Source organism: Lithohypha guttulata (assembly GCF_036872675.1).
Source record: "Lithohypha guttulata strain CCFEE 5908 chromosome Unknown scaffold_4, whole genome shotgun sequence".
NCBI classification, from domain to species: domain Eukaryota; kingdom Fungi; phylum Ascomycota; class Eurotiomycetes; order Chaetothyriales; family Trichomeriaceae; genus Lithohypha; species Lithohypha guttulata.
In genome coordinates, this window is record NW_027042753.1 from 57,745 (window position 1) to 83,541 (window position 25,797).

The 25,797-nt window shown below is 48.6% G+C and overlaps 9 protein-coding genes across 9 annotated transcripts; 8 read left to right on the top strand and 1 right to left on the bottom strand.

Annotated features, from left to right (window-relative positions):
* Positions 1–497: 497 nt before the first annotated feature.
* On the bottom strand, positions 498–3,647 carry LTR64_005188 (uncharacterized protein; the record flags this gene model as incomplete). The annotated part of the gene is made up of 2 exons (XM_064899529.1): positions 498–3,536; positions 3,582–3,647. 2 exons carry the CDS (start codon positions 3,645–3,647, stop codon positions 498–500), a joined length of 3,105 nt encoding a protein of 1,034 aa, XP_064752841.1.
* Positions 3,648–5,869: 2,222 nt separating this feature from the next.
* On the top strand, positions 5,870–6,952 carry LTR64_005189 (uncharacterized protein; the record flags this gene model as incomplete). The annotated part of the gene is made up of 2 exons (XM_064899530.1): positions 5,870–6,152; positions 6,201–6,952. The coding sequence occupies 2 exons, from the start codon at positions 5,870–5,872 to the stop codon at positions 6,950–6,952; spliced, it is 1,035 nt and encodes a 344-aa protein (XP_064752842.1).
* A 425-nt stretch (positions 6,953–7,377) lies between these two features.
* On the top strand, positions 7,378–9,168 carry LTR64_005190 (uncharacterized protein; the record flags this gene model as incomplete). Its single annotated transcript, XM_064899531.1, has 3 exons — positions 7,378–7,647; positions 7,695–8,145; positions 8,198–9,168. 3 exons carry the CDS (start codon positions 7,378–7,380, stop codon positions 9,166–9,168), a joined length of 1,692 nt encoding a protein of 563 aa, XP_064752843.1.
* A 1,548-nt stretch (positions 9,169–10,716) lies between these two features.
* On the top strand, positions 10,717–12,300 carry LTR64_005191 (uncharacterized protein; the record flags this gene model as incomplete). The annotated part of the gene is made up of 2 exons (XM_064899532.1): positions 10,717–12,123; positions 12,175–12,300. The coding sequence occupies 2 exons, from the start codon at positions 10,717–10,719 to the stop codon at positions 12,298–12,300; spliced, it is 1,533 nt and encodes a 510-aa protein (XP_064752844.1).
* Positions 12,301–15,522: 3,222 nt separating this feature from the next.
* Positions 15,523–17,062, top strand: LTR64_005193 (uncharacterized protein; the record flags this gene model as incomplete). The annotated part of the gene is made up of 3 exons (XM_064899533.1): positions 15,523–16,428; positions 16,472–16,788; positions 16,891–17,062. The coding sequence occupies 3 exons, from the start codon at positions 15,523–15,525 to the stop codon at positions 17,060–17,062; spliced, it is 1,395 nt and encodes a 464-aa protein (XP_064752845.1).
* Positions 17,063–17,502: 440 nt separating this feature from the next.
* LTR64_005194 (uncharacterized protein) lies at positions 17,503–18,021 on the top strand (the record flags this gene model as incomplete). The annotated part of the gene is made up of 3 exons (XM_064899534.1): positions 17,503–17,786; positions 17,836–17,936; positions 17,990–18,021. The coding sequence occupies 3 exons, from the start codon at positions 17,503–17,505 to the stop codon at positions 18,019–18,021; spliced, it is 417 nt and encodes a 138-aa protein (XP_064752846.1).
* A 754-nt stretch (positions 18,022–18,775) lies between these two features.
* Positions 18,776–21,009, top strand: LTR64_005195 (uncharacterized protein; the record flags this gene model as incomplete). The annotated part of the gene is made up of 2 exons (XM_064899535.1): positions 18,776–19,102; positions 19,291–21,009. 2 exons carry the CDS (start codon positions 18,776–18,778, stop codon positions 21,007–21,009), a joined length of 2,046 nt encoding a protein of 681 aa, XP_064752847.1.
* A 629-nt stretch (positions 21,010–21,638) lies between these two features.
* LTR64_005196 (uncharacterized protein) lies at positions 21,639–23,398 on the top strand (the record flags this gene model as incomplete). The annotated part of the gene is made up of 2 exons (XM_064899536.1): positions 21,639–21,762; positions 21,891–23,398. 2 exons carry the CDS (start codon positions 21,639–21,641, stop codon positions 23,396–23,398), a joined length of 1,632 nt encoding a protein of 543 aa, XP_064752848.1.
* A 444-nt stretch (positions 23,399–23,842) lies between these two features.
* On the top strand, positions 23,843–24,782 carry RFC4 (replication factor C subunit 4; the record flags this gene model as incomplete). Its single annotated transcript, XM_064899537.1, has 3 exons — positions 23,843–23,943; positions 23,989–24,309; positions 24,356–24,782. The coding sequence occupies 3 exons, from the start codon at positions 23,843–23,845 to the stop codon at positions 24,780–24,782; spliced, it is 849 nt and encodes a 282-aa protein (XP_064752849.1).
* Between the last annotated feature and the right edge of the window lie 1,015 nt (positions 24,783–25,797).

The window sequence follows — 25,797 nt, forward strand, 5'->3', positions numbered from 1 at the left end:
AACTTCGTACGGCCAATCAACACGCAATATCTTCGGAATTAGCGACCCCACAACAGCTTAAGTTACCTGGACTTCAAATTACACCGCATTCGCTTAGGCACGAGCATGTCTTTACTAGATGAGGCAGCGGCCCTCAGTCGATGGAGGTCGAGCTGTTTACTGGGTGACGACACGGTGATCAAGAGTCTATACACTGTGATGCAAGGTGATTGCATATCCGTAGTCTCAAGTGGCTCCGGAATGTGAATAAAAGTGCAAGTTCCAGCCTTGTTTATAATCGCTCCTCCCTCGCTGTTCACGCTGCAATTGTTGCGTCGTCTGGCAGGCAGCAACATTGCAAAAAAACGAGTCAAACGACAAGTACCGTTACAGTCTAACAATAATGGTTCACCTAGGTCCTATAGATATGCTCAAAGATAACGATACTAAGCCAAAGTACTGCTCTTCAGACTATCCCACCAATCAGCCATGACTCCATGCCGTGCCTTGTGCCAGCCCTACTGCAGCATCAGGCTTTCCTCATCCAGAACTCCAAACAGATCCTCGACCTCTTTCAAACAAGATTTGATCTCCATTGCCAATTGTCCTGTCACGAGTGCATAGGTATACAGCAGCGAGTAATCCTCATCTTTGGTCTTCTGCTCAATATCCTCCTTCCGGTAGGCAAATATTCGCGCTAATAAGCGATCACGTGTGTGATTAACCGAAGGCAAGATATCTGTGGAGATACTGCATTCGAGCTTGACGGAGCTAGCTAAAACAGAGAATTGATGTGAAAGACGACCACAAAGCTCTGTTCTTTCAGATTCTGTGGCGTTGAGGAGAGCAAGCTCTCCGGCTGAGGCTGTGAAGTCCTTTCGAATAACCAGGTTCATGGCATGGAAAGCCTCTAGCATGCGCGCTGTCGACTTGAGTATCTCGTTATAGGTATTCGTAGGAAATGGTCTCCGTAACTCAAATTCGTGCTGTGACGCGTCAACCAGGGCTGAGAGCTTGGCAAGAAAACGTTGAAGGTCATTCTCTTCTTTGATGTTCATATACTGGCAATCAGATTCTCCCTCCGTAAAGACATTGAGTGGATCCCGTTTCCAGATCAGGCCCATACGAAGCCAGAGAAGGGATATACCATCTTTGAGCTTCTGGCGAGCAGATATAGGCCAGACGGCGCGAGTGATGATGAGTCCCCAGATGCAGCCAGAAAGGACGGCCACTACTCTGTGACCGGATATGCTGTAGATAAGAGGATCAGAATTATTGTCTTCTTCGTCGCCATCATTATCGTACAGGTCGTCAGCGATATAGAGAGAATAGGCGTACAGGCAAGAGAGGTTGTAGGTAAGCATGATGAAGCGGCCCATAGGTCCTTTGCCTTTTCCAACAATGATCCAGGCTGTCCAATATGCCATGAGAAAGCCAAAAAATGCGAGCGCCACAGGGTTGTCGTTGCTGATTTGCCAGACGGCTATGGCTAGTAGAGCCCCCAGACCTGTACCTAGAAATCGCTGAATTCCTGTCGTGTTTGATGCACCAATTGTCATTGAACAGACAAGCATGTAAGAGAGCAGACCCCATTCACCCCGATAGTGAGCATATACAGGGCGAGTTGCAGGAATGTATGCTGGTAGAGCATATAGCATAGCACCAAAGCCGACCTTGATGGCAAATTTGTTGTCTTCCTGTCTAAGGATGACGATCCAATCGTAGACTCGCCGAAACAGACTTTGCTTCCACCAGGCTTTCTGGCTTTCGGCCCAGTACTGCCTGTCTCGTGCTTCTCGAGATTGAGGATCGGAAATGTCCTTCACTTTGTTGTAATCAGTCTCATAGAGATCAGCCGAATCGTGCGATATGCATCCGTCTTTGCGGTTCCAAAACCGCAACCAGCTCCATGAACGTGGAGAAGGAGCTTCTTCCAATTCGACTTGCAGCTCATCCAAACAGTGTAGAAATTCTTTGATTTGCTGCGCGACCTCTAGCAACGAGAAGGAGAAATGACCACAACAAGCAGCAGCTTCTTCCCAGTCAGCTTCGACCTCGGCAGGTCTAGTCTTGTCCATCTCTTTCTGACTGTATACCAATTTCACTGCGTCTGCACGTGCATCCTTGTACATAATTAAAGCCCGCTCCAATGCGAGCTCGAAACGGGAATTAATCGAAACTTTGTAATCGTCATCAGGATTGAAGGGCAGTTCATCAAGAATCTCTTTCATCGTATATGCGACAGAGCGCATTGAAGGACCAAGATGGTCGATGAAGAGCTCGAAGATCTGCTGTGGTGATCTCCATGGTAGGCTATCGTGTCGAGCCAACTTGGGACTGGATACAGTGGTATTGGAAGCTGGAACCTCGGCGTTGGACTGCATGCCACTCATAGAGGTGGGTGGTCGTTTCATGGTACCGTTGCTTTGCTGCGCCCATCTCGCATCCGAGTTGTCCAATGGCTCTTTGGCAACAACAAACTGCATAGCAGCAGCACTTCGTAAGCCACCAATACTCTGACCGACTTTCTGTAAACATTGCGCAATTTTTGACTCCAACTCTGCAAGTCTTCCCCTTCCAACAAAGTAGTGTTCATATCTAGCTTCTTTGAGGTTCAGTGCAAGTTTGGAAGAGGACTTGTTGTAGCGATCGTTGAGTGCGTTATACTGGTTGTCCGCGATTTCCTCTTCGTCGCCTGAGATGAAGCTTTTGGTTATTATGCCCAGCATGTCAGACAACTGATCGGATACCTCAGTCATGTTCTTCCGGAGATTGATGCGTCCGGAGCTCGGAAAAATGAGAAAGGAGACCAACATTGTGCAGATGATACCAGCAATAACCATCTTTAGAATCTGCGTGATCTTGTTGAAAGAGTAGTTGCCGTCCTGCACAGCGCCCTCTTTGGTCAAGACAGTGATGAGTGACAAGGAAGTGAGAGAGCATGCTATATTGACCAATGGATCTCCCTTCTTTAGCTTGACCCAGCCAACGAAACCCAAGCCTCCTCCCACGAACAACACGAGAATCACGCCATGACCAATAGCTGGTATGTGCAAGTAGTCCGTGAAGAGCACGCTGATACTCATGCTGACGAGTGAAACGACTGCTGTGTAGAGGAATGCGATACCAGCTAGTATCGAGGCGTCGAATATGCTCCCTAGCGACCTTGCTGGGTGGAAATAAACTGTGATTGTTGCCACCATGTGCTTGGAGTCCTGTCGGCCAAAGAAGCGACTGAAGGCAGGAACAAATGTAGCCATGCTTCCAAGCAGATATGCTAAAGCACATTTGAAGATGCTGATGCCAGTTTCCGAGCACATGAAAGCCCACGCTTTTTGCGCGTACTCTTTCACCTTGTCCCTCCACGTCGGTATGTTATCCATCCAGTAGAAACGGTCTGGATCGCGCTCGGGGGCTTCGTCCGGTGTTTCGGGAGAAAGAAGAGGTGATGCTGAACCATCGAGGTTGCCATTGTTGTCGGCCGAGACGGGAGTGAGGGAAAAGGTACGTTTGGACTTGGTCGCCGTCTGAGGATCGACCCAGGTCGCATGTCGTAGCTATGGAAGTCAGGTGGAGCTGCAGTCATTGCATTGCTGGCGTACCTTTGCTCGAAAATGGCGAGGGCTTCCTGGAGTTGTTGGAGTCGCTGGAGACGAAGGAGTGCTCATCCTGGAGGTCGAAATAGATGCGTCACAGCATCTTCCAAATATATCGTATCATGAGTCGAGACAAGAATACTCAGCGCACGAGTAACTCCCCTCGGCGATCTTTACAGATGAAGTAGGATCGTGGAAATGGGAGGTCATTCTGCCAACGCGTATGGAAGTCCAGGTATTGAAGTCGAACACTTCAGGCTAGGCATCCATCACAAGCATTTGCAGGGTCGCAAAAGCGCTCGTTAGGCACGCAGCTACGGCACGTGCGCGTGGTAATTTAATCAATTAACGTCAATCACCCCCGCACGAACACCACCCCCAAACGAACAGCATCTCACAAATGTGACCACTTTTATTCATAGTTATATATATAACCACACAATTAAAATGCAGGCAATTCGAAGAGAGGAACGTATTCGCAAGGCCTTAATTGACAATAAAACCACGACAGATGGTAATATTTCGCAAGCTGCGCGTAACAACGACGTCGCGCGTACAACGTTGTTACATCGTCGCGATGGTCGCCCTTCCCATGCATTTACTCGCCCGTCAAATACGCGATTGACATACCAACAAGAAGAGGTCCTAGCTAAGCTTATCGCCAACCAGCAAGCACAGTTTATGCCTACAAGCCATACCCAGATACGGACGATTGCCTATTTAATGAGCAAGGATCTCAATGGACAAGACGGACCAATCGGTATCAACTGGGTCACCAAGTTCATAAATCGTCACGCCAATATCAAAAGCAGAAAAGAGCTATATCTCGATATAAACAGGGTCTCCGCCAGCAATCTAGCAATCTTAGATGCCTGGTTTTCAGCCGCCCAGCTTGCGCTACAGGGTCAGCAAGTTGACGACCAGGATGTATGGAATATGGACGAGGTCGGGGCCAGAAGAAATTACCATTAATCAGAACATTCCGTCTTTAATCGTCGCCAGGGTCCCCCTATTGTTGCTAAAGGTGGTTCCACAGATTAGACGACCAGTCTAGAGTGTATTAACGCAGCTAGGGGCTTCCTTAGACCGTTAGTTATCCACAGGGGTACAGCACCCCAAACACCACTGAATTATTAGTTTCCAGCATCCGAAACACTCCCAAATTAGCACTGGGGGTTTACAGAGAGTGGGTAGACGACTGAGGCATACACTAAACGATGGTTTAAGGATATATTCCTATCAGAGAGTGCAAGAGAGGGTAGGGAGGGTAAGACGAGAGTTCTATATTTAGACGGTCATTTATCACATATTACTGGCAATATACAATAGCTAGCACACCAAAACAACGTCATCCTTATCTGGATATTGCCCCATTCCTCTCATCTTATCCAGCCTCTCGATCAACAGCCATTTGCTATTTTGAAGGCGTCATATGCCCGCCTGCTAAAAGCATTTGATCCCGACGGAAACAGGAAGGTCACTCGCGCCCAATTTAACGTTTTATGGGCGCAAGCAAGGGGTGAAGCATTTACAACTGAATACATCGTCAGCGGTTGGCGTCGAAGTGGCTTACGGCCCTGGAATCGTCACCAGCTGTTGACCAGACCTGAAGTTGCTAATTATCGCCCAGTCACTCCCGATTTCCAGCCAGAAAAGACTGTGGAGTTTAGTACACCAAAGCGCAAGCAAGAATGGCTACCAATCTTTACATCTCTTAACAAAGCACTGCCCTCTCACCGTCGCCAAGATCTCGACCGTCTAAGACGACATATGGACGAGCTTGAAGCGGAGGTCAAGGCCCATCGATATCAACTCTCTCTGCACCACAGGGAAGAGCAGAGGGAGGAGGACAATATACTATACAAAAGAATACGCAAGAACCACTCTGACATTACCACGCGATTTGCTGATGTCTTGAGGCATCGCCAGATTGATGAGGACACTATTGAGCTATACCAGGCCACTCAACCTGACGTTTTTGCCCTTATGACGGACAGAGAGACTCGACGGAAGGTCAAGAAGCGTACACGCCAAATAGCAAGCAATATGGCTGTAGAATAAAGCTACAACACCACGATTAATGTGGTTGTTGCTATATATAGAATAGATGTTCGCGACGGGGTGATGTTCGCCCGTGGGTGATTGACGTTAGTGGGCTTATTGTTCGCTGTCGTTGGGAGCTGAATTGCTCTTGGCGTACAGAGTCTGCTATTTTCTCCATTCATGTGCTTCTATGATTATTAACCTTTCATTGCCTGCGCTGAACGAGCATTAAGTCAGAAACAAATCCAGGAATGACCAAGACTGGAGATCTCGATCCTCACGCGCAACCTCCGCCACATTTACGTGTGCTTTTCAAGCGATGGCGCACAGCGAGCGTCGAGGACATACACGCCAACAATGACCTTGAAATTATCGACTCTCTGCTGATTGCTGACGATGAACGACTCTTCCCATCCATTTCTTCTGTACAAAGACAATCGTTTATGATACATGCTTTCCAACCATTCCTGCACAATGATGAGCTTCCGGACAAAGCGCAGAAGTCGCAATTTTTCGAGCTGAAAGACTTACCTGGTGAGACGCTGTAGCCATCAGCATGGAGTAGTTGTCTGATCGCGGTAGGTCTCGTTATTGCTCCCTCCGTGTTATCCGTTCCTGTACAAGCTGTATTGCTGGATAAGCTTTTCCACCGAGACTGCAGCAATCCTCAGCACAACAATAACTTAACGCCATTCTACGATATTCCATATCAATCCTTGTCGAAGGACGCAAAACACCAGCCACTATCTCTCTTCTCCATCAACCAGAATACTCAGCTGCAGCCAAAAGACCCTGTTTTGCACAAACCTCTTACCATCAAGCAGGTTCTTGACAAGAAATTGCGCTGGATAACTCTTGGTGGCCAATACGACTGGACCAACAAGCAATATCCAGCTGAAGAACCACTCGATTTTCCAGAGGACATAGCCACTTTCATCACTAACGTTTTCCCTGAGATCGAGCCTCAAGCAGCCATCCTCAATCTCTACTCACCTGGCGATACTCTAAGTCTACATCGTGATGTTAGTGAGGATTGTGACCAGCCTCTTGTCAGCATCAGTATGGGCTGTGATGCGCTATTTTTGGTTGCCAATGAGGATGGTTCGAAGCATGCTGTGATTCGAATAAGGAGCGGCGATGCTGTCCTCATGTCTGGACGGTCGAGATATGCCTGGCATGCTGTGCCAAAGGTTCTTGCTAACACGTGTCCTCCAGATCTGCGAAACTGGCCAGCGTATCCTGAAAGCAACCAAGCACGATTCAAGCAATGGACAGGATGGCTCACCAACAAGAGGATCAACCTTAACGTCCGGCAGATGCGCACAAGGACTTGAAATCAGCAAGTCAGCCTAGAGAATTGTGCACGACGGTGCGAATATGGTGGATATGCTAACAAAGACATACTATACTCGATGGTGTGCAAGCTTCACCAGGATGTTGAGTGAAGTCTTTCGAAGTTCCGATCGATCAAGCTACGATCCTGGTTCTTGTGCATGACTGAAGGAGCTGCAGAAATTCTACTTCGAATATGCCAAGGCAGGTTTAGTAAACCTACGAGCGTCACTGGGCTTAAGCTTCCCGAATAGGCAGGTGGTCATAGGCAGGCCGACCAAGTTCTCCAACATGTGCTCCTCACGGACTTGAACGAGTCGATGTGAACCTTGTTGTCCAACACACAGCCAGGAATCTAATCGCTTCGTGTTTACAGATACTCCTTGCATTCCTTTGCCTCGGCACCCCCGACCAAAAGTCTTCGAAGATGGTCACAGACTGGAAAGCTACAGCTCTTGCAAAGAGACAGGCCATTCTCGACTCGATACCAGAACGCTGGCGCCTATCGAAGATTCCTTCGGTGGAAGAGCAGAAAGACGTGACAGGATCATACATACAGCAGTTCCTAGAGTCGAAGGAAATCGATATCACTGAGACTGATGCTGTTGGAATCGCCGAAAAGGTAGCAGCAGGAGAGTGGTCTGCTGTCGATGTTACGCAGGCGTTCTGCCACAGAGCTTCACTAGCACATCAGCTCGTAAGTCAAGTATTTCCGCTATCAGCATCGACTGACGGACGTCTCAGGTAAACTGCCTACACGAGACCTTTTTTGATGCTGCCATTGCCGACGCGAAAGCCCTCGACGCCCACTACGCCGAGCACAAGAAGACAAAAGGTCCACTGCATGGCGTGCCTGTTTCACTGAAGGATCAATTCCATGTTAAAGATGTGGAGACCACAATGGGTTATGTTGGGTGGATTGGCACGCATGAAGGCAAAAGTGGTGATCCAAAATACAAGACTTACGAGAGTGAGATGGTGAGGGAGTTGCGCGACTTGGGCGCGATACTTTATTGCAAGACGAGCGTTCCACATACACTCATGGCTGGCGAGACTGTAAACAACATCATTGGTTACACGTGGAATCCTAAGGATCGATTCCTCTGCTCAGGTGGAAGTTCAGGTGGTGAGGGAGCCTTGATTGGTTTAAAAGGATCACCAGTCGGACTCGGTACAGATATCGGAGGCTCAATTAGTCAGTGTCTCTACTTCCGTTTCTTTGCGGCAGTTTTACTGACTCGAGCCAGGGATTCCTGCCGCCTTTAACGGCTTGTATGGCATTCGACCAAGTGTGGGAAGGATGCCCTACGAGGGCATGGCCAACTCGATGGATGGCCAGAACAGTGTTTTGTCGGTCGTTGGTCCGCTGGGCACTACAGCGAGATCTCTCAAGCTTGTTGTAAAGTCGATCCTGTCTCAAGAACCTTGGCGTCACGACCCAAATGTTGTGGAAATTCCATGGAGGGACAGTCAGGAGAAAGAGGTTTGGGATACTGTCGATGGCTCGACAGGCCAGCTGACCTTCGGACTGATGAAGACGGACAATATTGTGAATCCACAACCACCGGTAGCACGAGCACTTCAAATGGTAGTCAGAGCTGTCGAAAAAGCTGGCCACAAAGTCATTTCGTGGGAGTCGCCAGCACATACCGATGGATTGACCGCCACCCTCAAGACATGGACTCTTGATGGTGGCAGAGACATACACGATTCCTTCGCCCTTTCTGGTGAATCAATCGCTGACCAGATCAAAATAGCCTATGGAGATGTTGCTAAAGAAGAAAAAACAGCTTCATTCATTGCCAAAAACAACGTCGCCCTCCGTCAATGGAAGAAGCAATACATGGACGCCTGGAATGCCACAGTGTCTACCACTGGTACGGGCAGACCTATTGATGCTATCATCGCACCCTTAGCACCATATCCAGCAGCACGACCGAAGAAGTACAAATGGTATGGATATTCTGTCTTCGTCAATGGGCTGGACTATACATCCGTTGTGGTACCCGTCACAATCGCAGACAAGAACGTTGACAAGTACGAAGACGACTACCGACCTATCAACGACCAAGACAAAGAGTGCTACGAAGACTATGACGCGGAGATGTACGATGGAGCCCATGTGGCTGTCCAGCTCATCGGCAGACGATTCCAGGAAGAGAAGATGCTGGCTCTAGCGGAGTACATGGGACAAATATTGAAGTCTGGAAAGGCTTGAGATAACAGCGGTACGAGAGATTGAGGTCAAAACTAGGTTGTAGCTAAATTGTTATATCAGGTGAAAAAATGCAGTCGATTCGATTTCGATAAGGACAACTAGTTAGATCCTCGTACACTTCGTGTGTTAAACATAACGTGCTATCGGGCTAAATGATACGTGAATATCAGGTAAGGAACATTCATGGCCCTCGTACCTGATCGAATGTCCCAACCGTAGTCTGTGAGGGAGTTTGAAATACAAACTTCGAAACACTAATGTCTTTCCTGTGGACAAAATCGCACGCTGTTATCACAGAGGCATGGAGTTGGGGACTTTGTGTCGCGCTTGCAAACAAGGGGCCGAGCATGCTGCATGATAGCGACAACGTGCCGAGACCATGTTTACTTCGAGAAAGATATGCAGCAGTTCAATCCGGGCCTGCGAAAACCCCTGATAGAAACTTAACCCGACAAATGTCTAGTAATTTCTCAGTGAAATTGCCTGATCCTTCATCCGCCGAAAATGGATGACCAACCAATAAGAACCTGTGTACGAAGTGTTACTGCCTCAGGCAATATCACTGAAAAGTCACTACACATGGCGCTGGTTCGAAGTTTCGTCCTTGAGGTCAGCATGCCTCTCACTTCTAGCCTTTCGTGGCGCACATTGGACGTTCCCTACTGCGCATAGCTTGCAGGAACTCATCCTGGCGAAGGAGCTCTAATCGCATGAAAGTCTGTACCTGCTGCTGCGACAAGAGAATTGAGCTATTTATTGCCGTAACTTACTGATACATGTGCAGGAACTCAGAAGCATGGATAGGTACTGTTTCCCAGGTCCATCACTTCATAGCAACTTTGCTCCGTCTTCGGTCCCGGAATGGTTCTAATGTCGATTACGCGACGATTGAACAGAACATCGAGCCTGTGAAAAGGCGGGACTGTTTCTGCTCTGCACGCAGCTTGCAGCTCACGCTCAGAGTGAGCACTTGCCAGGTTGAGCAGCCATTTGGGGCGAAAACCGCTTGGCATCCTCTAAATGCACGCCCAACCTTCGACTGAGAGAAATGATTCGCCGAGAAGCCCATTTACTTGTGTCAGCCCACTGCACGGCAACAGAACCTCATGTAAAAAGCTTGGCTGATACGACACTAATGCTGTAAGCTGAAACGGCGCCTTTTCGAGGCCCATACGCACGATTCCAGCCCCTCACAGTCAACGGGAACCTGGCATTGAGCCTCAACCTCATCCAGATTCTACCAGGGCTAGATGCACCGCGCATTACCCTGACCGAACATGATTACAAACCGAAATGCAGCCGGTCAGGCCCTCCGAAGTGCAGGAGTTCAACTTTACTTCGTGCGTTGATCGTGTATTCTGCATCTTAGCCATTCTCCGAGAGCGGCTTGTCCTGTTCATCGCCTTTCACCTCGGTCACTGTGTTTGTGTTTCGCTCCGGCAGCGAGGCTCCTCGAAACAACCGGAATCTTGCGACCTGCAACCAGACTGAGATTCTAACGAACAGCCTGCGCGTGCTCGTCGAGGCACCGCATAGCTGCGAAATCAAATGGCCTGCCCTTCAGCACTATATCTACCTATCCAGAACGTTACCGTCAACGCAAATACTTATGTTCAGGCTAGAGGCATCGATATAGGAATTGGAACTCCTGCACAACATGTAGCGGTCGTGCCGGACTTTGGTCAGAACAATACCCGTGTCCCGAGTTGGACATCATGCGACAGCTCACCTTCAGAGCTCGACTGCATCAACGAGATCGGTGGATTGTACAACGCGGCCAACTCAAGCACCTTCGTCTTCTCTACTGCAACAAGCACTAATGGGTCTAGAACTGGTGTCGGAGGAGATTACTTCAATGACAATCTTCTGGTCAATAATAGCACAATATATGGTCAACCGTTGCTATCTGCAGCACTGAACAATTCTCAAGGATTCATCGGTCTCGGCGTTGAATCGGTCTTTCTTGATTCCATGGTGAATGCAACACTCGCACCAAGCAGGTATTCGGGTATGTGGTTTGGAAGCGCCTCAACCGCTAATCCAATCGATGGATCCTTGATTATAGGCGGATATGATGCGAACAAGAGGAAAGGAGAGTCGAACTTCACTATGTTCTCAAGTTGTCGTGCTTGTGCAAGGGTGACAGGTTTCACATACAACGACGATGCTGGAGAAACAGAATTAATCGATACCGAGTTCTGGATGAGCCACACTCCGTGGTCAGACTATGTACGTGTACCGACAAATCTCGCCAACAAATTTGCAAACGTCACCAACGCCATTTGGGATGCAGCCGAAGGGGCATACAAATGGAATTACGCTATATCGGGCACGATCACCGTAACACTCGCAAATGGTTACACTTCCACCATACCAGCGAGCGAATTTGCTCTTCCGCCTAGCAGCGTGAATGCAAACGGCATTAAAGAGCCAACGGCTTCAACTGAACTCATTTCAATGGTACGCGCAAACACCTCAAGTGGCACTGTCGCATGGGGAGCGCCATGGCTAGCCATGAATTACATCTTCCTCGACCCTGTCATTGGCAGCTTTGGACTTTCTCCAGTCACTGCCCAGACACGAAATTCGCCGGTCTTAGTACATTCTCTTTGCTCAGAAGATGCTAACCAACAAAATTCAACCAACACGACAGATCAGCCACCAGGCAGCTCAGATCAACAAACGGGCAATCTCAGCGATGGCACCAATACCTCGAATGGTGCCACGAGTACTTCAAACAAAAGCACGAACACTGGTGCCATCGCTGGTGGCGTAGTCGGTGGCGTCGCAGGTCTTGCTCTCATCGTCCTTGCTGTGTTCCTCTTCATGCGGCGACGACGCAAGCAGAAACCTGCGGCATCAGCATTACCATCGATGTCCCAGAACGACGCAGCAGCACTGCACGCACAGGCCGCTGAACTTCCACCGAAGTACATGGACCACCCTCCTGCTCAAGTAAGTTCCAAGGCTCCTATGACCATTGCTCACGCTGACGTACTGTTTCAGGAGATGGCAACCAGCCGTCCAGTGCAGCAGAAACAACCTCAATCTCAACCTGTTGAAATGTGGGCCGAGCCATCACCTAACGAGCTCGAATCGAGTACGGCGGAGCGGAGAAGTCCCAGGTTTTAAGGACGAGCAGACCGTTGTGATTCACTTTTCAGCGTCTTTCTTTTAATGAGCTTTGTGTCTGAAGTATCTCCCTTTAATGTTCGATTGGGCTTCTCTGGAAACCCTTAAACATAGCATGGTTATCAAAAACATTCAAGTCGTGCCAAGTTCTGAAACGGAGACGATTTTATGGCGTGTATGAATTTTTAATGGAGTTCCAGCATGGCTGAATCATGACCTTAGCCATCTCATTGTTAGCTCCTGATTTTCCAACTACATTATATTGACTGTCTGATCATGTTCTCCAGTAGCCAGAAAGATCAACGCGAAACATTTGACATCGCAAGTTCGCGAAAAGGGCATGAAAAAAGTGAGCAAGATATGTGCTGGCGAAAATAGAACGTGCCAAGCAGATAGCACTGCGATAAAGAAGAATGCAACCAGGGAACGTAGGATCCGAGACGTTACTGCACGAAACGTTCGTTGTCTTCTGGTTGAGAAGAGTCAAGCCGGCTTGAGTATCCTCGTCGGGACTGCTTGAGAACCGAAATTTTGAAACAGTACCAGGGAGTCTCTTGTTATCTTCGATACTGTGCTCGACGCATTCGTATCGTCGAGGCGCTTTAGTCTGTCGAGCTTATTCCAATCCTCTCAGATAATCGCGCTTGACCTAGACTATCTCTTCTGTCAAACGGCCAGTTCTATGCAGCTGTTCGACCTCCTTCGTGAAAATCTCTGAATTCTGGCAAACTTGTAGATGTTAGCTAGCCCTCGATGCTGCCCGAGCCGTCACGGATTCATATAGGCAGTCCATATGGTTTCGGCCATTTGAAACTGGCATTTCTCTTCCATATCATGCTCGCGGTGATTGCAAGGTACTGGCCGCTCTGCTCATGAGGGACCATGAGACTCTTCAGACGACTCTCTACGTCCATCTTCGCCTCTTGAAGCTGTGTCGAGTAAATGTAGTCAAAAATAATGCTATTGATCAACTTTTCTGTCAAGAAGTTGGAAAGAGGACTGTCGTCGCTGACACCAACATCGTGAAGCACAAGAAAGACGTCGCCCTGTATCCTTCTAGGAGTGTAGTAACGCCAGAGTGCGTCGATTACTTTGTCCTTGATCTCAGCCACCAGAAGACAATCAGCCAGGATGTATACACCAAACATGAGATCTAAATTGTGGGTGTCTACTTGTCTCATTTCTTTTCTTGGTTGGGGTGCCTGGTTCGTGTACAGCCCATGCATGAAGTCCTCAAGGTGTTTCGCTTCGAGAGTTGGGAAGTTCGACTTCAGAGGTGCAGTCGAGATTGTGCCTTGCTCTGCTTCGAAAGACTTGCGACTAGCGTGTAGCTGACTTCGCTTCAACAGCAGACCTTCGTGAACGACCGCGACTGTCTCGCTGTCGCCATGACCATACAGTAACAGTTCAGTGATTAGACCAGAGTAAAGCCCACCGCAAGTCGTTGGCTAAGATAGACAAGCAGCCACGCTTTTTCACGTATAGCTCCATGGGTAATGTAATGTTGCACTGGGAATGAAACTTTTCGATAAGGAGGAACGCTCGATCTTGCCTACGCTGGACTGAAAGCAGGGTTGTGTCGAAAGTCTTTCAAACTTACTTGATCATTTGGTCGAATCAATTTGTGGCCCAGTGAACAAATTTTGTGGGGTGAAAGAATTCTGGTGAAGTGAAAGAAAAACAGCGGAGGCTTCACTGACAAGAGGACATCTTGCACATGATAGACATGCTCTCAGCAGTAATAGCAAAGGACGCCACAATCATGGCTTTTAACCTGGACCGTTGAGCTCTTTGAGGGTCAACACTATCTTGAGATGACTTTGACACCAGCGAGAAAGTGGTTTTATTGTTAAAGCCTTGACAATTCTACCATCTGACAACTTCCTCAAACTCAAAACGCATATCTCCACGGTGCGAACCACAATAGATAATGGCAAGCTGGACCCATACGCTGAACTCGAATTCAAGACCAGGCTACAGTTTGACTGCTGTGTTCAGCTCGTCGATGGGTTTATCCTCAATCCCAGCCCTTATGTGCTTGTCGAGCGGCCGACTGGCAGCATTTCATCCAAACTCTTGATCATTGTATTGTAGAGGGATATTGAGATCACCAGTGTATCTCGGCATCGGGGGATTAGAGAAGCAGCAGGTCTGTGCGCGGAACGTGCTTGAGGAGTATCTGGGCTCGTACTCTGGTAGAGTGGCCACTGCAACGAAGGGACTAGTCTTTCGCAGCAGCAGTGTTCGAAGTCTGGTTGATTGCCTGCTTGATAACTTCTTACCCTAGGCTAGAATCGTGTTTGAGGCAACGGTCTTTCAACCACAAATGGATCCGGATCGGTTTAGGTTGTGTCCTCGCCGTGTTTGTTCAACCACAAGACCTCTTCCTCTGATTTAGGCGACACAGAGCGCTCAGCTGTAGTAGCTACACTTGTTAGCACGTAGTGATGAGGAGAGGTCTTGTTGAGAGAGAGCATGCATTGTTGCTGGGTCTTTCGATCGACAATTCAGACATATGGTGTGCACAATCGATTCATCGACGGCTTCTGCTAGAAGCGTTATCAGATGTGGTGCTTGTCGGGAGGTGGTCCAGATAGGCACGATTCTCGATTACTTCTGAGCTCAAATTGTGCGAGTCCAGCCGTGGCAGCATAGACAGATGTTTCCAAGCATGCCTCGCAGTATGCGCGACAGCATCTCTCACGTGCGCGAGAGTGATTGACCAATCGTTGCGCGCAGCACGTGGTCTTGCTCGTTTCGACAAGTCTAACTTTCTGTCTGTTCAGCTTCTGCTCCTCTCTTTATGATCGGGGGCATCAATTTTTCCAGACAACACTATCTTCAATCAAACACTTCGTTCGGTTGCACATCAGCGTGTCTTACAATAAAGTTGTTTGTGTTCATGCTTCATGCACTTGTCAGGTCTTGCTGCAGCTCATCTGTTTTGTGAGTGTCGTGGCTAGCTGATTGTCTGACCTGTCGTGGCTAGCTGATTGTCTGACCTGTCGTGGCTATTGTTCCAGTAGCTCCGCATAGCGGTTTCAGCTGAATATGTCATTTATCTCATTGGCCGACACATCAATGTGCTGCCTCAGCTCTTCGTATAGGCTTGCTGTAAAGGCTCGCTTACATACATATGAGTGACGAGAAGTCGTAGATGGTTATTCTCATGAATTGCTGTGAACCTCCAGACTTCTCTCTGACTCTGTAGCAACCACAACCATGGCATCCCCAGCACAGTTCTTCGATCCTTTCTTTGTTGCTAAGCCCAAGCTTGGGAAGTTTGCTAAGAGTGCACCAGGAAGAACAGCACATTTGGTGAAGACCGAGCACGGTGACACAGTTCAGCCGATCACTCTACAGAGAACCGACGAACTGCCTATCAAAGGTCAAGGGACCATAGCTGTAAGATCTTCAGCTCAGAACGTCCTTCATTTTGCCATCATCAGCGACCTTGCAGGTGGACCATCACTTCATCTCGAGATTGGCCCCAGGGATATTCTCTTGTTCTACGAGGATGCCGCGGGACGAAACAAGATAGACTACATTGATCTCAAGTCAAGAGATGCAAGCTTCCTAAATATAGCTGCTGAAACAACTTACTGGCTCTCCGTTGATTCCAATAACGGCTGGCTGCGCTACGGCAAACACTTTACTAACAAAACGATGACTCTGATAGAGGCTACTCTCAAGCACAAAGATCAGGAGGGAGTAATGGTGTGGAATGATGTTGAGAAGTACCGCTGGCTCGAGACAGTCAAAACTATAGAGGTGACGCAGGACAAGGGCAATATTCTTAGCCCTGTCGTCTCGCCTGTACCTATCGTAATGGATCTGCCACCCTTTGTGCGGACTTCCGACCAGATTACACTTTCGGATATCGAGAATGGCTTCTTCACAGCCCCAATCAACCTTCCGGATGCTTGCCAAAAGCTCTACGGGAATATCGCTGGGGCCAAGATTGTCCTCAATGACGATGACTTTCCAAATTTTTCAGACGCCATACAACATAGCTGTATTACTCCTGGCTGCTGGGCGTTTGAAAAGTTGCAAGAGAAGGCAAACGCAGGAGAACTAGGCCATGATCTGGCAGGTACATACTTGAGGATTACTCTGGGTTATAATCAGGTTCGTGTTTGATATGAAAGCTGTGGTTTCGCTAATAACGTAGGGCGACTCACCTGGTATACCGTATGTCTTAGAGATCTGGCCCGCAAGTCATCATTCGCCAATACACGACCACGGAGATGCATGTGCCGTCATCAAGGTGGGTGTCCTGCAGCTAGAAGCCGTGTATGCTGACCACGCTCAGGTGCTCCACGGGGCTATCACATGCACCTGGTACGAATCACTTGAAACCACAGCCTGGATTGGACAACCTGCGACACTGTCGGAAGGTCAAATTACCTGGATTAGTCCCGAGCAATACCAGATCCACAAACTTCAAAACGACACAGCTACTGTGTGTTGCACAATTCGGTGCTATCGGTAAGTTCTCCTCCTCGCGCAGTCTTGATAGCCTGATTTTTAGTGAGATCGCTGTCATTTTGCTCCAGACAGAGCATGGCTGGACTGACACTGCGCTATTAGCTACATGAAAACTGACAACGTGCACTACGATGGCTTTAATTGGAGAGACGACAATGGAAAGTCCCAGAAATTCGTACCAAACAGCGACACTACCTTCACTGATTTCCGCAACATCATGAAGGCAGAGTGGACAGCCACGTTATCTAGGAACGGGACGATGGAAGTTAGCTGAGAACTCGGGGAGGAGATCTGCATTGCTCTGAAGACAACTCCCAATTACTACCACCTCACCCTTGGGGCTGACGTTCTTCGAGAAGAGGCTGTAACAGCGGAATCAGTGTTAACATAAAAGGAGTTCTTAGTCATCAAACGTGCTCTTCAGCCTGCGCCTTCGTGCTCGTCCAACACGATCGTCACATTTATCATGCCTTGCTCGCAATCCTGACACGATCATCTTTCTGTACATCTCAATCTGTTTCCCAGCGACTTAAAGTGGGCCTCAGGATTTGAAAAGCTTCCAATAAGCATTAAGATTTTTCTCCAATGACGTCTGTGTGAGAACACGCAGACCTTGGTCCACATGAATTGCTCAAGCAAACAACTCTCACATCCTGAACGTACTATAGTAAGACCTTGACTGACTCGAAAGATTTTATAATCACGATCGACAACATGCCCGACCTCAAAGGCGGCTGTACCTGCGGCCGCATACGCTACGAACTCGCTCTCAACAATGTTGACGACGCCCGCACGACCCTCTGTCACTGCCGTTCCTGCAAGGTTGCACTGGGAGGGGCATTTGGCCTAACTGCTAAGACACCCATCGACATGTTCAAATACACGACTTCAGACAAGCCAAAGCTTTTCGTCCAAGACAACGGAGTGCATAGGGAGTTTTGTGATAATTGTGGTGCATTTCTGTGCGAGTATGGCGAGGCGAACAAAGACAAGTTTCGGTACGTGAAAGATCCTTCTATCGTTAAGGAGATAAGCTCATACAGGCAGCTATATCATGACAGGCACGCTGGATGATGGTCCGGACGCGTTGCCTCCTAAAGGAGAGTTCTTTACGCGGGATAGAAACAAGTGGATGCCTCAAATTCCTGGTAGGTTCGTCCTCGTCTACATTGACCAAGCCGAGCTGACTACAATCATATAGACACATTTCAGAAACACAAATTGACTGAATAAACGAAGTTCTGGCGATGGGAGACATGTGTGATACGGTGTCCTTACTCTGTCGCTGTGGCTGCCTTATTCAACAACACACTACGTCTTCATTGGTAACTCAGCTTGTCTGCATTAACCGAAATATGAGAGCCGGATACTAGCTCCAGCTATCATATTGACTGTCCTGAACATACGGAGTGGCCTGTAGATCTCAGTACGGTCGACCGTTGAACCATAAAGCGTCGGGAAGTACTTCGTACGACCTAGCATTTGCACTACTAACGAAGGGGTCAACTTCAGCGGTCGTGCCTTCCTCACATCATCCGTCTTCTAACCCATTACAATCAAGTAGCGCGTCGGACGCGCCCCTGCCAAAAGATTTCAAGCATGCATTCAGTTCATCTCTGGCGTGTGTTGGCTGCCTTGATGGAACGGAGTTGGATGAGTTCAGCTCATGCCGATTGTCCTTTTGAAGAACGTCAAAGAACTCGTGTCTCAAACCTCGTCAATTCATTATTTTCACACATCACACTCCTCTTCTGGTCTCTATAACCACTGCAGTCTGTTCTAGCATCTAGTGAATATGCTACTACGCCTACGTTCACCAGCCGGTTTCTCGTCGTTGGGGATCGTGGGGACGCTTGTAGTTCTCGGCGATGACGATCAGTCTTCGAACAGTAGCCGGTAACAACGATCTGTGTAAGGGGTTGCTGACTGGTTCAGGTCAAAATGTTAGAGCCGCTCACGAGATGATTGTTGGACGAGACTCGAGCAAATGGTGCGACAGAATCCACGCGACAGGTCGAAGCTAACTATACCCAGTCAGTGGACCTTCAACGACCCCTACATGTCACAGGAACACCTTCACATATATGTCACCATTGCTCAGAACGCCAAATCTGGTTGTGAGTCATTGGTATATGCCGAAGACCTCTCGCGAAATGGTGTGTATTGGAATGATTCATTGATGGGCAAGAAGAACAATGCATTTCTTTTGAGTGACGGCGACCGACTCCGGTTGACTTCAAAAACGACCCTAGTTTACCAGTCAACAAGTGGGCCAAATCCACATTTCGATCTTGTGCAGGAGCAGGAGATGAAGGTGAGCAAATCCCTCACTTTGCAGCAAGCTACTGACGTCTGAAGACCTCTCGCTCACGATACACCGTGACTGATCGATGCGTTGGTTCAGGAGCTTCTGCATGTGTATTCATGTCTATTGAGCAAACGACTCGTACCCTACTGGCCTGCAAAGTGGTTGACCTGAGAAGACTAAACGATCAAGGGCAGACTAGGCAATCCATTCATCTGCCACGATCTGCTGCAGAGGTCGAGACGCGAAAGGAGATTGAGGCGTTCCGAACGTGGGCCGAAGAACAAAAGCGCATGGTCACCACTGAGAGGAAACTTGCAGCATATCTTCGGCAGAACAAGATCTTATCCACCTTGACGCACCCAAACATAATATCCTTCGATAAAATCCTACTCAGTGACAACAGCCTGTACATGTTCCAAGATCTCGCCACTGCAGGCAACCTTATGTGTTATCTCGAAGTCAATAATCACAAATTGACTGAGTTGGGAATCGCAGCACTTATCCGACAGATCTTGCTGGCTGTGGAGCATCTACACGAAAGAAACATTGTACACCGAAACCTGAGACCCGAACATATTTTGTTGATGAATCGTGCAGTTGGAGCAAGAGTGGTATTGACCGGCTTCAGTTCTGCTCGGAAGATTGTACTCACACGATATTCGAGCGCGGCGGAAGACGCGACTCGAGCTGCACACCAAATGGACAGCCTGAAAAGAACGGATATGTGGTCGGTTGGTAATATTCTAATCCTGTTAGTTTCTGGCCTCAATCTATTCGAGGACGACTGCCTCGACAATCGAGCAATGCGTAATGCCTTGCACTCCTTCGAACATTCGCCAGAATGGAAAGGAATAAGTGGTCAACTTCGACAATTTGTCAAATGTCTCTTGACTGACGACGGTTGTGAAGCCACGACCGCAAAACAAGCACTTGCACATCCTTGGCTCTCCAAAGAGTACCACAAGATCGACTTCGAAGAGCTTGATAAGGGCAGCAGGCAATGCTGGCAACCACGAGCACCAGACTTTCCTATCGTTGAGTTCATCAAGGGCATGAGCTTTCGTGTCAAGAGTCTTGACTGTGTCGCAAGTGATGAGATAGGGAGTCGTTCGTCAAGGACGAAAACGAACGTCCCGGTCGAGCCGCCTTACAAACCTTTCTACTACAAGTTCCACAGTCAGGTCAATAATTGGAGTTCTAAAAAGCGATCATACAGCGAGACCGTTGAGGAACTTCAAAAGGCGAACGAGGACTGGCAACAAAAAGACAAGCCGTCTTTCTGGGTCTCAAAGGAAAACTTGAGACAAGGAGAATCAGTCTCTATTGGGTCGGAAGTGACTGAATGTGATGACAGAAGGTCTCAAGTGTTGTCTGGGATGAACATCAATTTATTGGATGCGAGATCGTCAATCGAACCACCTCTACTTCATCGGTCGGGCTCTTCCGGCGATCTCACGTTCTGTTTAGGATCCGTCTCTGCAATGTCAGCAATTGCAGATGGGAAAGCCCCTGGATCGGCTTCGAGTCTCGCAAGACGACCATTGCGATATGAAGAAGCTGCCTCCATTAGCGCTCAGCTGCCAAGGGTAATAGACGTGAACGCACGCTCGTCATCACTTAAGAATCAAAGTGTCTATCCTGCTGGAGCACCATCCTATAGGCAACCAGGGCTATTCGCTATGCAGTCCGTCTCGAAGTTGAGACAGCCATTCCCATCACCACGCAAGACCTCAGGAATGACACCTCGCATGCGAGAGCTTTCGATCTTCGACATAGCCACTGAGAATGACGAAAGTCGGACGAATCAACCTGAAACTCCGAGGCAAGCTGGTCGAGATAAGCCAAGATCGATCTCGTCGGACTTGACAGTGACGCCGCATAGTGCTCATCTCCGCGTGGTGGAGGAGGATTAATACCTGATTCTGACCCGTGACGGAATTTGGACAAATGTGATTCTAGACGGCGATTATGCGGTATCACATTGAATGTTACACCTTGCTGGTACCATGAGCGGGGTGATCTTCGGCTCGGTCCAACACAAATGTGGCAGTAACCTTATCATAGTTTTGCGACTTTTCGGACCTCATTCCACGGTGTCAAACTGGCGCACATGATTTATCCTTGAACGAAGTTGCTATACTGTTAAGGCCTAGCCGGAAAAGAAGCATCAACTCCAGGCACTTCCGCAGAAGCTTAAGTTTGGAAGTGGATTGGATGCAAAAGACCCTAATTACAGATAAGCAAACCACCACTCAGATCACCATTCAAGATTTAGGTTCCTACCACCAATGTCTCGTACTGTATCTCATTGGTAGATACGAATTAGAGTATCTGAGCTCGTGCGTGACACGGCTGGTAGCCTACGCTTAGCTTCTATGGGGATGCACGTCAAGCTTGAATTTCGGACTTGGTCTATTCTTGAAATCTCCCACACGTTCCTGTGCACACGACCGCTGCTCCCAGTGCTTTCCTCTGGCTTTTACATCAGCAGCAGTCATCAGGTGTCTTCAACAGAAGTTTTGGCTGACCACTGCTTCACGAAATGGAGACTGTGCGACGACTTGGCCAACATGTCTCTGGCAAGAAGCTAGGTCTTGCACATGAAGCCGGCCTAGCTAGGACAGTCAGCAGTGAAGCCAAACTTGCAGATCTGGGCTATGAGCAAGGTAATTACTCATTGCCTGGCAATGTTTGCGACAATAGCTATCTGTTGGACGATGAACATATCGCTCGGAGCTTGGTCTTGATGATCTGCTGACCACCACATAACTGAAGCGTTCCTTCTCTCTTTTAGGCATGCTCGGTTTCTCCTTCAGCATCGTCACCTGCTGGACTGCCCTCGCAGGTGTACTCATTGTCGGCATCACATCTGGTGGTCCACCTGTTATGGTGTGGTCCTGGATTGCTATCTCAATCTGCTCACTTTTTGTCGCCTACTCCTTTGCCGAGATGTGCTCTGCTTACCCTATCGCGGGTGGGCAATACTCGTGGGTCGCTATCCTTGCACCGAAGTCGATTGCAAGGAGTATGAGCTACGTGACAGGCTGGTTCATGATCACTGGCATCGTTGCGATGGGGGCAACGAACAACTTCATCGCGGCAAATTTTGTGCTTGGCATGGTTGTGCTAAACAACCCGGACTACGTGATAGAGCGATGGCACACAGTCTTACTCACCTACCTGATCGCAATGCTCGCCGCTGCATCGAACCTCACCCTGTCAAGGTTTTTCGAAAGGTTGAGCACTGGCATACTAGTATGGAATGTCTGTTCCTTCTTCATTGTGATCATTACCATCCTTGCGACGAATGAAAACAAGCAGAGTGCCAGCTTCGTCTTCACAGAGTTTCAAAATGATACTGGTTTCGCTAGTGGTGGCATGGCCGTCATGATTGGTCTGCTTCAATCGTTCTTTGGAATGTGCTGTTACGACGCACCGACCCACATGACGGAAGAGATGCTGAATCCTTCTGTGGAAGCGCCTCGAGTGATAGTCATGTCGGTTTATTTAGGAGCTATTACCGGATTTATCTTCCTGGTTTCGGCATTTTTTTGCACGAGCGATATTGAGTCAGTTGCAGGGACGGCCACTGGTGTACCAGTTCTCCAGATCTTCGCAGACAGCACAGGCAATATAGGTGCAGCGACCTTCCTCGGATCGCTGATAGCAGTCATTGTACTAGTCTGCGCCAACAGCCTGATGGCGGAAGGTTCACGATCTTTGTACGCTTTCGCTCGCGATCACGGCCTACCCTTTAGCAAGATCATCAGCAGTGTCAACAAGAAGCGTGCTGTGCCCGTCTTTGCCATCCTACTCTGCACGGCTGCTCAAATGGTTTTGAACAGTCTCTACTTCGCTTCCTATGAAGGTTTCAGTACTGTCATTAGCATCTCGACCTTCAGCTTTTACCTTAGCTACGGCATGCCACTACTTGCGCGCTTACTTAACCTCAAGACTCATAGACTGATCGCCGGCACAGCATACAGTCTTGGCAAATATGGTCCCTGGCTAAATGCTGCTGGATTACTGTTCTTGTTTTTCGCTGGAATCGATTTCAACTTTCCGCAGGTTGGGCCTGTGACAGCAGATAACATGAATTATTGTTCAGCAGCATTTGGTGTGATCGGTACAATCGCGGTGGTGACTTGGTTTGGGGGTGCGAGAAAGAGATTTACAGGACCGGATGTGCAAACGCAAGGACAATCTGTGCAAATGGCCTTCGAAGATCAGGTTATGACAAGTGACAACGAAGTAGAGAAGAGTCGAAGCGTTATTGGCTCGGAAGAAGAAAAGAAAGCATAGCTATAGAAAATGGATGTCTGTGTGCACTGTTAACATTATGAGTTGGGTCAACTTGACGAATATATATGTATCTATGTGCCACTTTTAGGCTCAAATAGGGAAACTCACTGCGGTTCATTCGGCAGTGCTGACACGTTTTCTGATGAGTAGCTTGTCCCGAAATTCTTGCCGAAACGCCGAATGGACGATCAGTGAAGAACAGGAGAAAGACGCCTGTATTCATAGACTGTTGATTCGAGCGAGCAATGTCGTCTGGCTATTCTACAGCTCTGGGTGATTCTCACCTTATACCGTCTACGGCGAAGCATAAACCATGACCAGCCCCTCACTTCTCCGTAATACTTCCCGCGACTGACGCGTCGACGCGACTTTCTCGCGTGCCAGCACAGCTCTAGTGCTGGCTTTGGATTTCTAGTAAGCTGATTGCTGCTTCGCAATCCAGATATGCCTGCACTCGAGATATCTCAAGCAGAATCATCGACTGCAGCGTCGCGAAAAGCCAAAGCAGTACCTAATGGCGCAGGTCCAGAATATGAATTGCCATGGTAGGCATTCTCACTACCTATTCTGCCAATACTTATGTTTGACAGGGTCGAAAAGTATAGACCGGTCTACCTCGACGATGTCGTCGGCAATGCAGAGACCATTGAGAGACTGAAAATCATTGCAAAAGATGGAAACATGCCACATCTAATTATATCAGGCATGCCAGGTATTGGAAAGACAACCTCAATACTCTGTCTAGCGAGAACACTGCTGGGAGATGCCTACAAAGAGGCCGTGCTCGAGCTCAATGCCTCCGATGAACGAGGCATCGATGTGGTGCGTAACAGAATCAAAGGGTTCGCTCAGAAAAAGGTTACACTTCCACCAGGAAGACATAAAATTGTGATTCTGGATGAGGCAGACAGGTGAGTTCGGAGCGTGGGCATCCTTACTGAGCTGACACATAGGCAGTATGACTTCTGGCGCACAGCAGGCCCTTCGGCGGACCATGGAGATATATGCAAACACAACTCGATTCGCCTTCGCATGCAACCAGTCAAACAAGATCATTGAGCCACTACAGTCACGTTGTGCCATACTGCGATATGCGCGACTCACCGACGCGCAAGTCGTGCAGCGCTTGTTGCAGGTTATCGAAGCCGAGAAGGTCGAATACTCGGAGGACGGTTTGGCTGCTCTTGTCTTCAGTGCCGAGGGAGACATGCGACAGGCTTTGAACAACCTCCAGAGTACCTGGGCTGGATTCGGCTTTGTCAGTGGTGATAATGTCTTCCGAGTAGTCGATAGCCCACATCCTGTCAAGGTCCAATCCATGATCAAGGCATGTTACGAGTGCAGGATCGACGACGCTATTGATACACTGCGAGAATTATGGTAGGCTGCGCTGTCCGTGTCGTGGAGTGGACTGAGCTAACAGAATCAGGGACTTGGGATATTCATCACACGATATCGTAAGCACCATGTTTCGAGTCACGAAAACGATGCCTACCTTGACCGAAACTGCAAAGCTGGACTTTATTAAAGAGATTGGTTTTACACACATGCGAGTTTTGGAAGGCCTTCAGACATTCCTCCAAATTAGTGGCTGCCTTGCCAAGCTCTGCAGGCTCAACATGAGGCCTGAGCAGTTTGAAGTGCCATGAAGCTGCTCACTCGACGCGAAGAACGACCCAAAGATAGGAAGCTCCTGCATTGCCTGAATATCCGATTGTGATTGCGATCCTTCACGGCAAAAATAAGCAAGGTTGCACATTGTCCGTTACACCACGTCAGACAGCACAAGACCTGTGGGTCGTTACAGATCTGCACCATAGAAGCGGAAGATGCTTGGACACGCGCTTGGGGAAAGCCAAGCATCGGTAAACGGGGACCATTTGGCCGTTGAGATCCACCAATATTACGATCGTAACGCAGGGTCGTGAATAGCGAGATTTCATGTCAGCACACGCGACTGTGCCTTCACCAAAAGTCCGTCGACGAGGTCACTACGGCGAGACCAACACAAGAGGTGAAGTAGACATGAAGTCGTGGCTGAGACCGAGGCTGGTGTTCGTCAATGATATTCCTGTGATAAATAAGGATCACGCTAGCGACATCTAGCGATCTCATCGAGGGGCTACAGCGGTCACAGAAATAGCATGACCAATCACAGGTGATCTGCCAAGCTTGCTTAACGGACAAAACAGACCACAAAAATCGCTTGTATTCCCAATTCATCCAATCGAAATGTAGCTTGTGTTCCAAAAACGTCGTGATTACGAGGAGGTACTCCAGTTCTGCTCGCGTTCCCGCTCCTGTAGCCATGACCCTTACGTTCGATGGGGGAATTGCGAAGGCATACGCAATCAAATCCTTCTGGGCCATATGTTGCTGAGTACAGTACAGCTTGCACA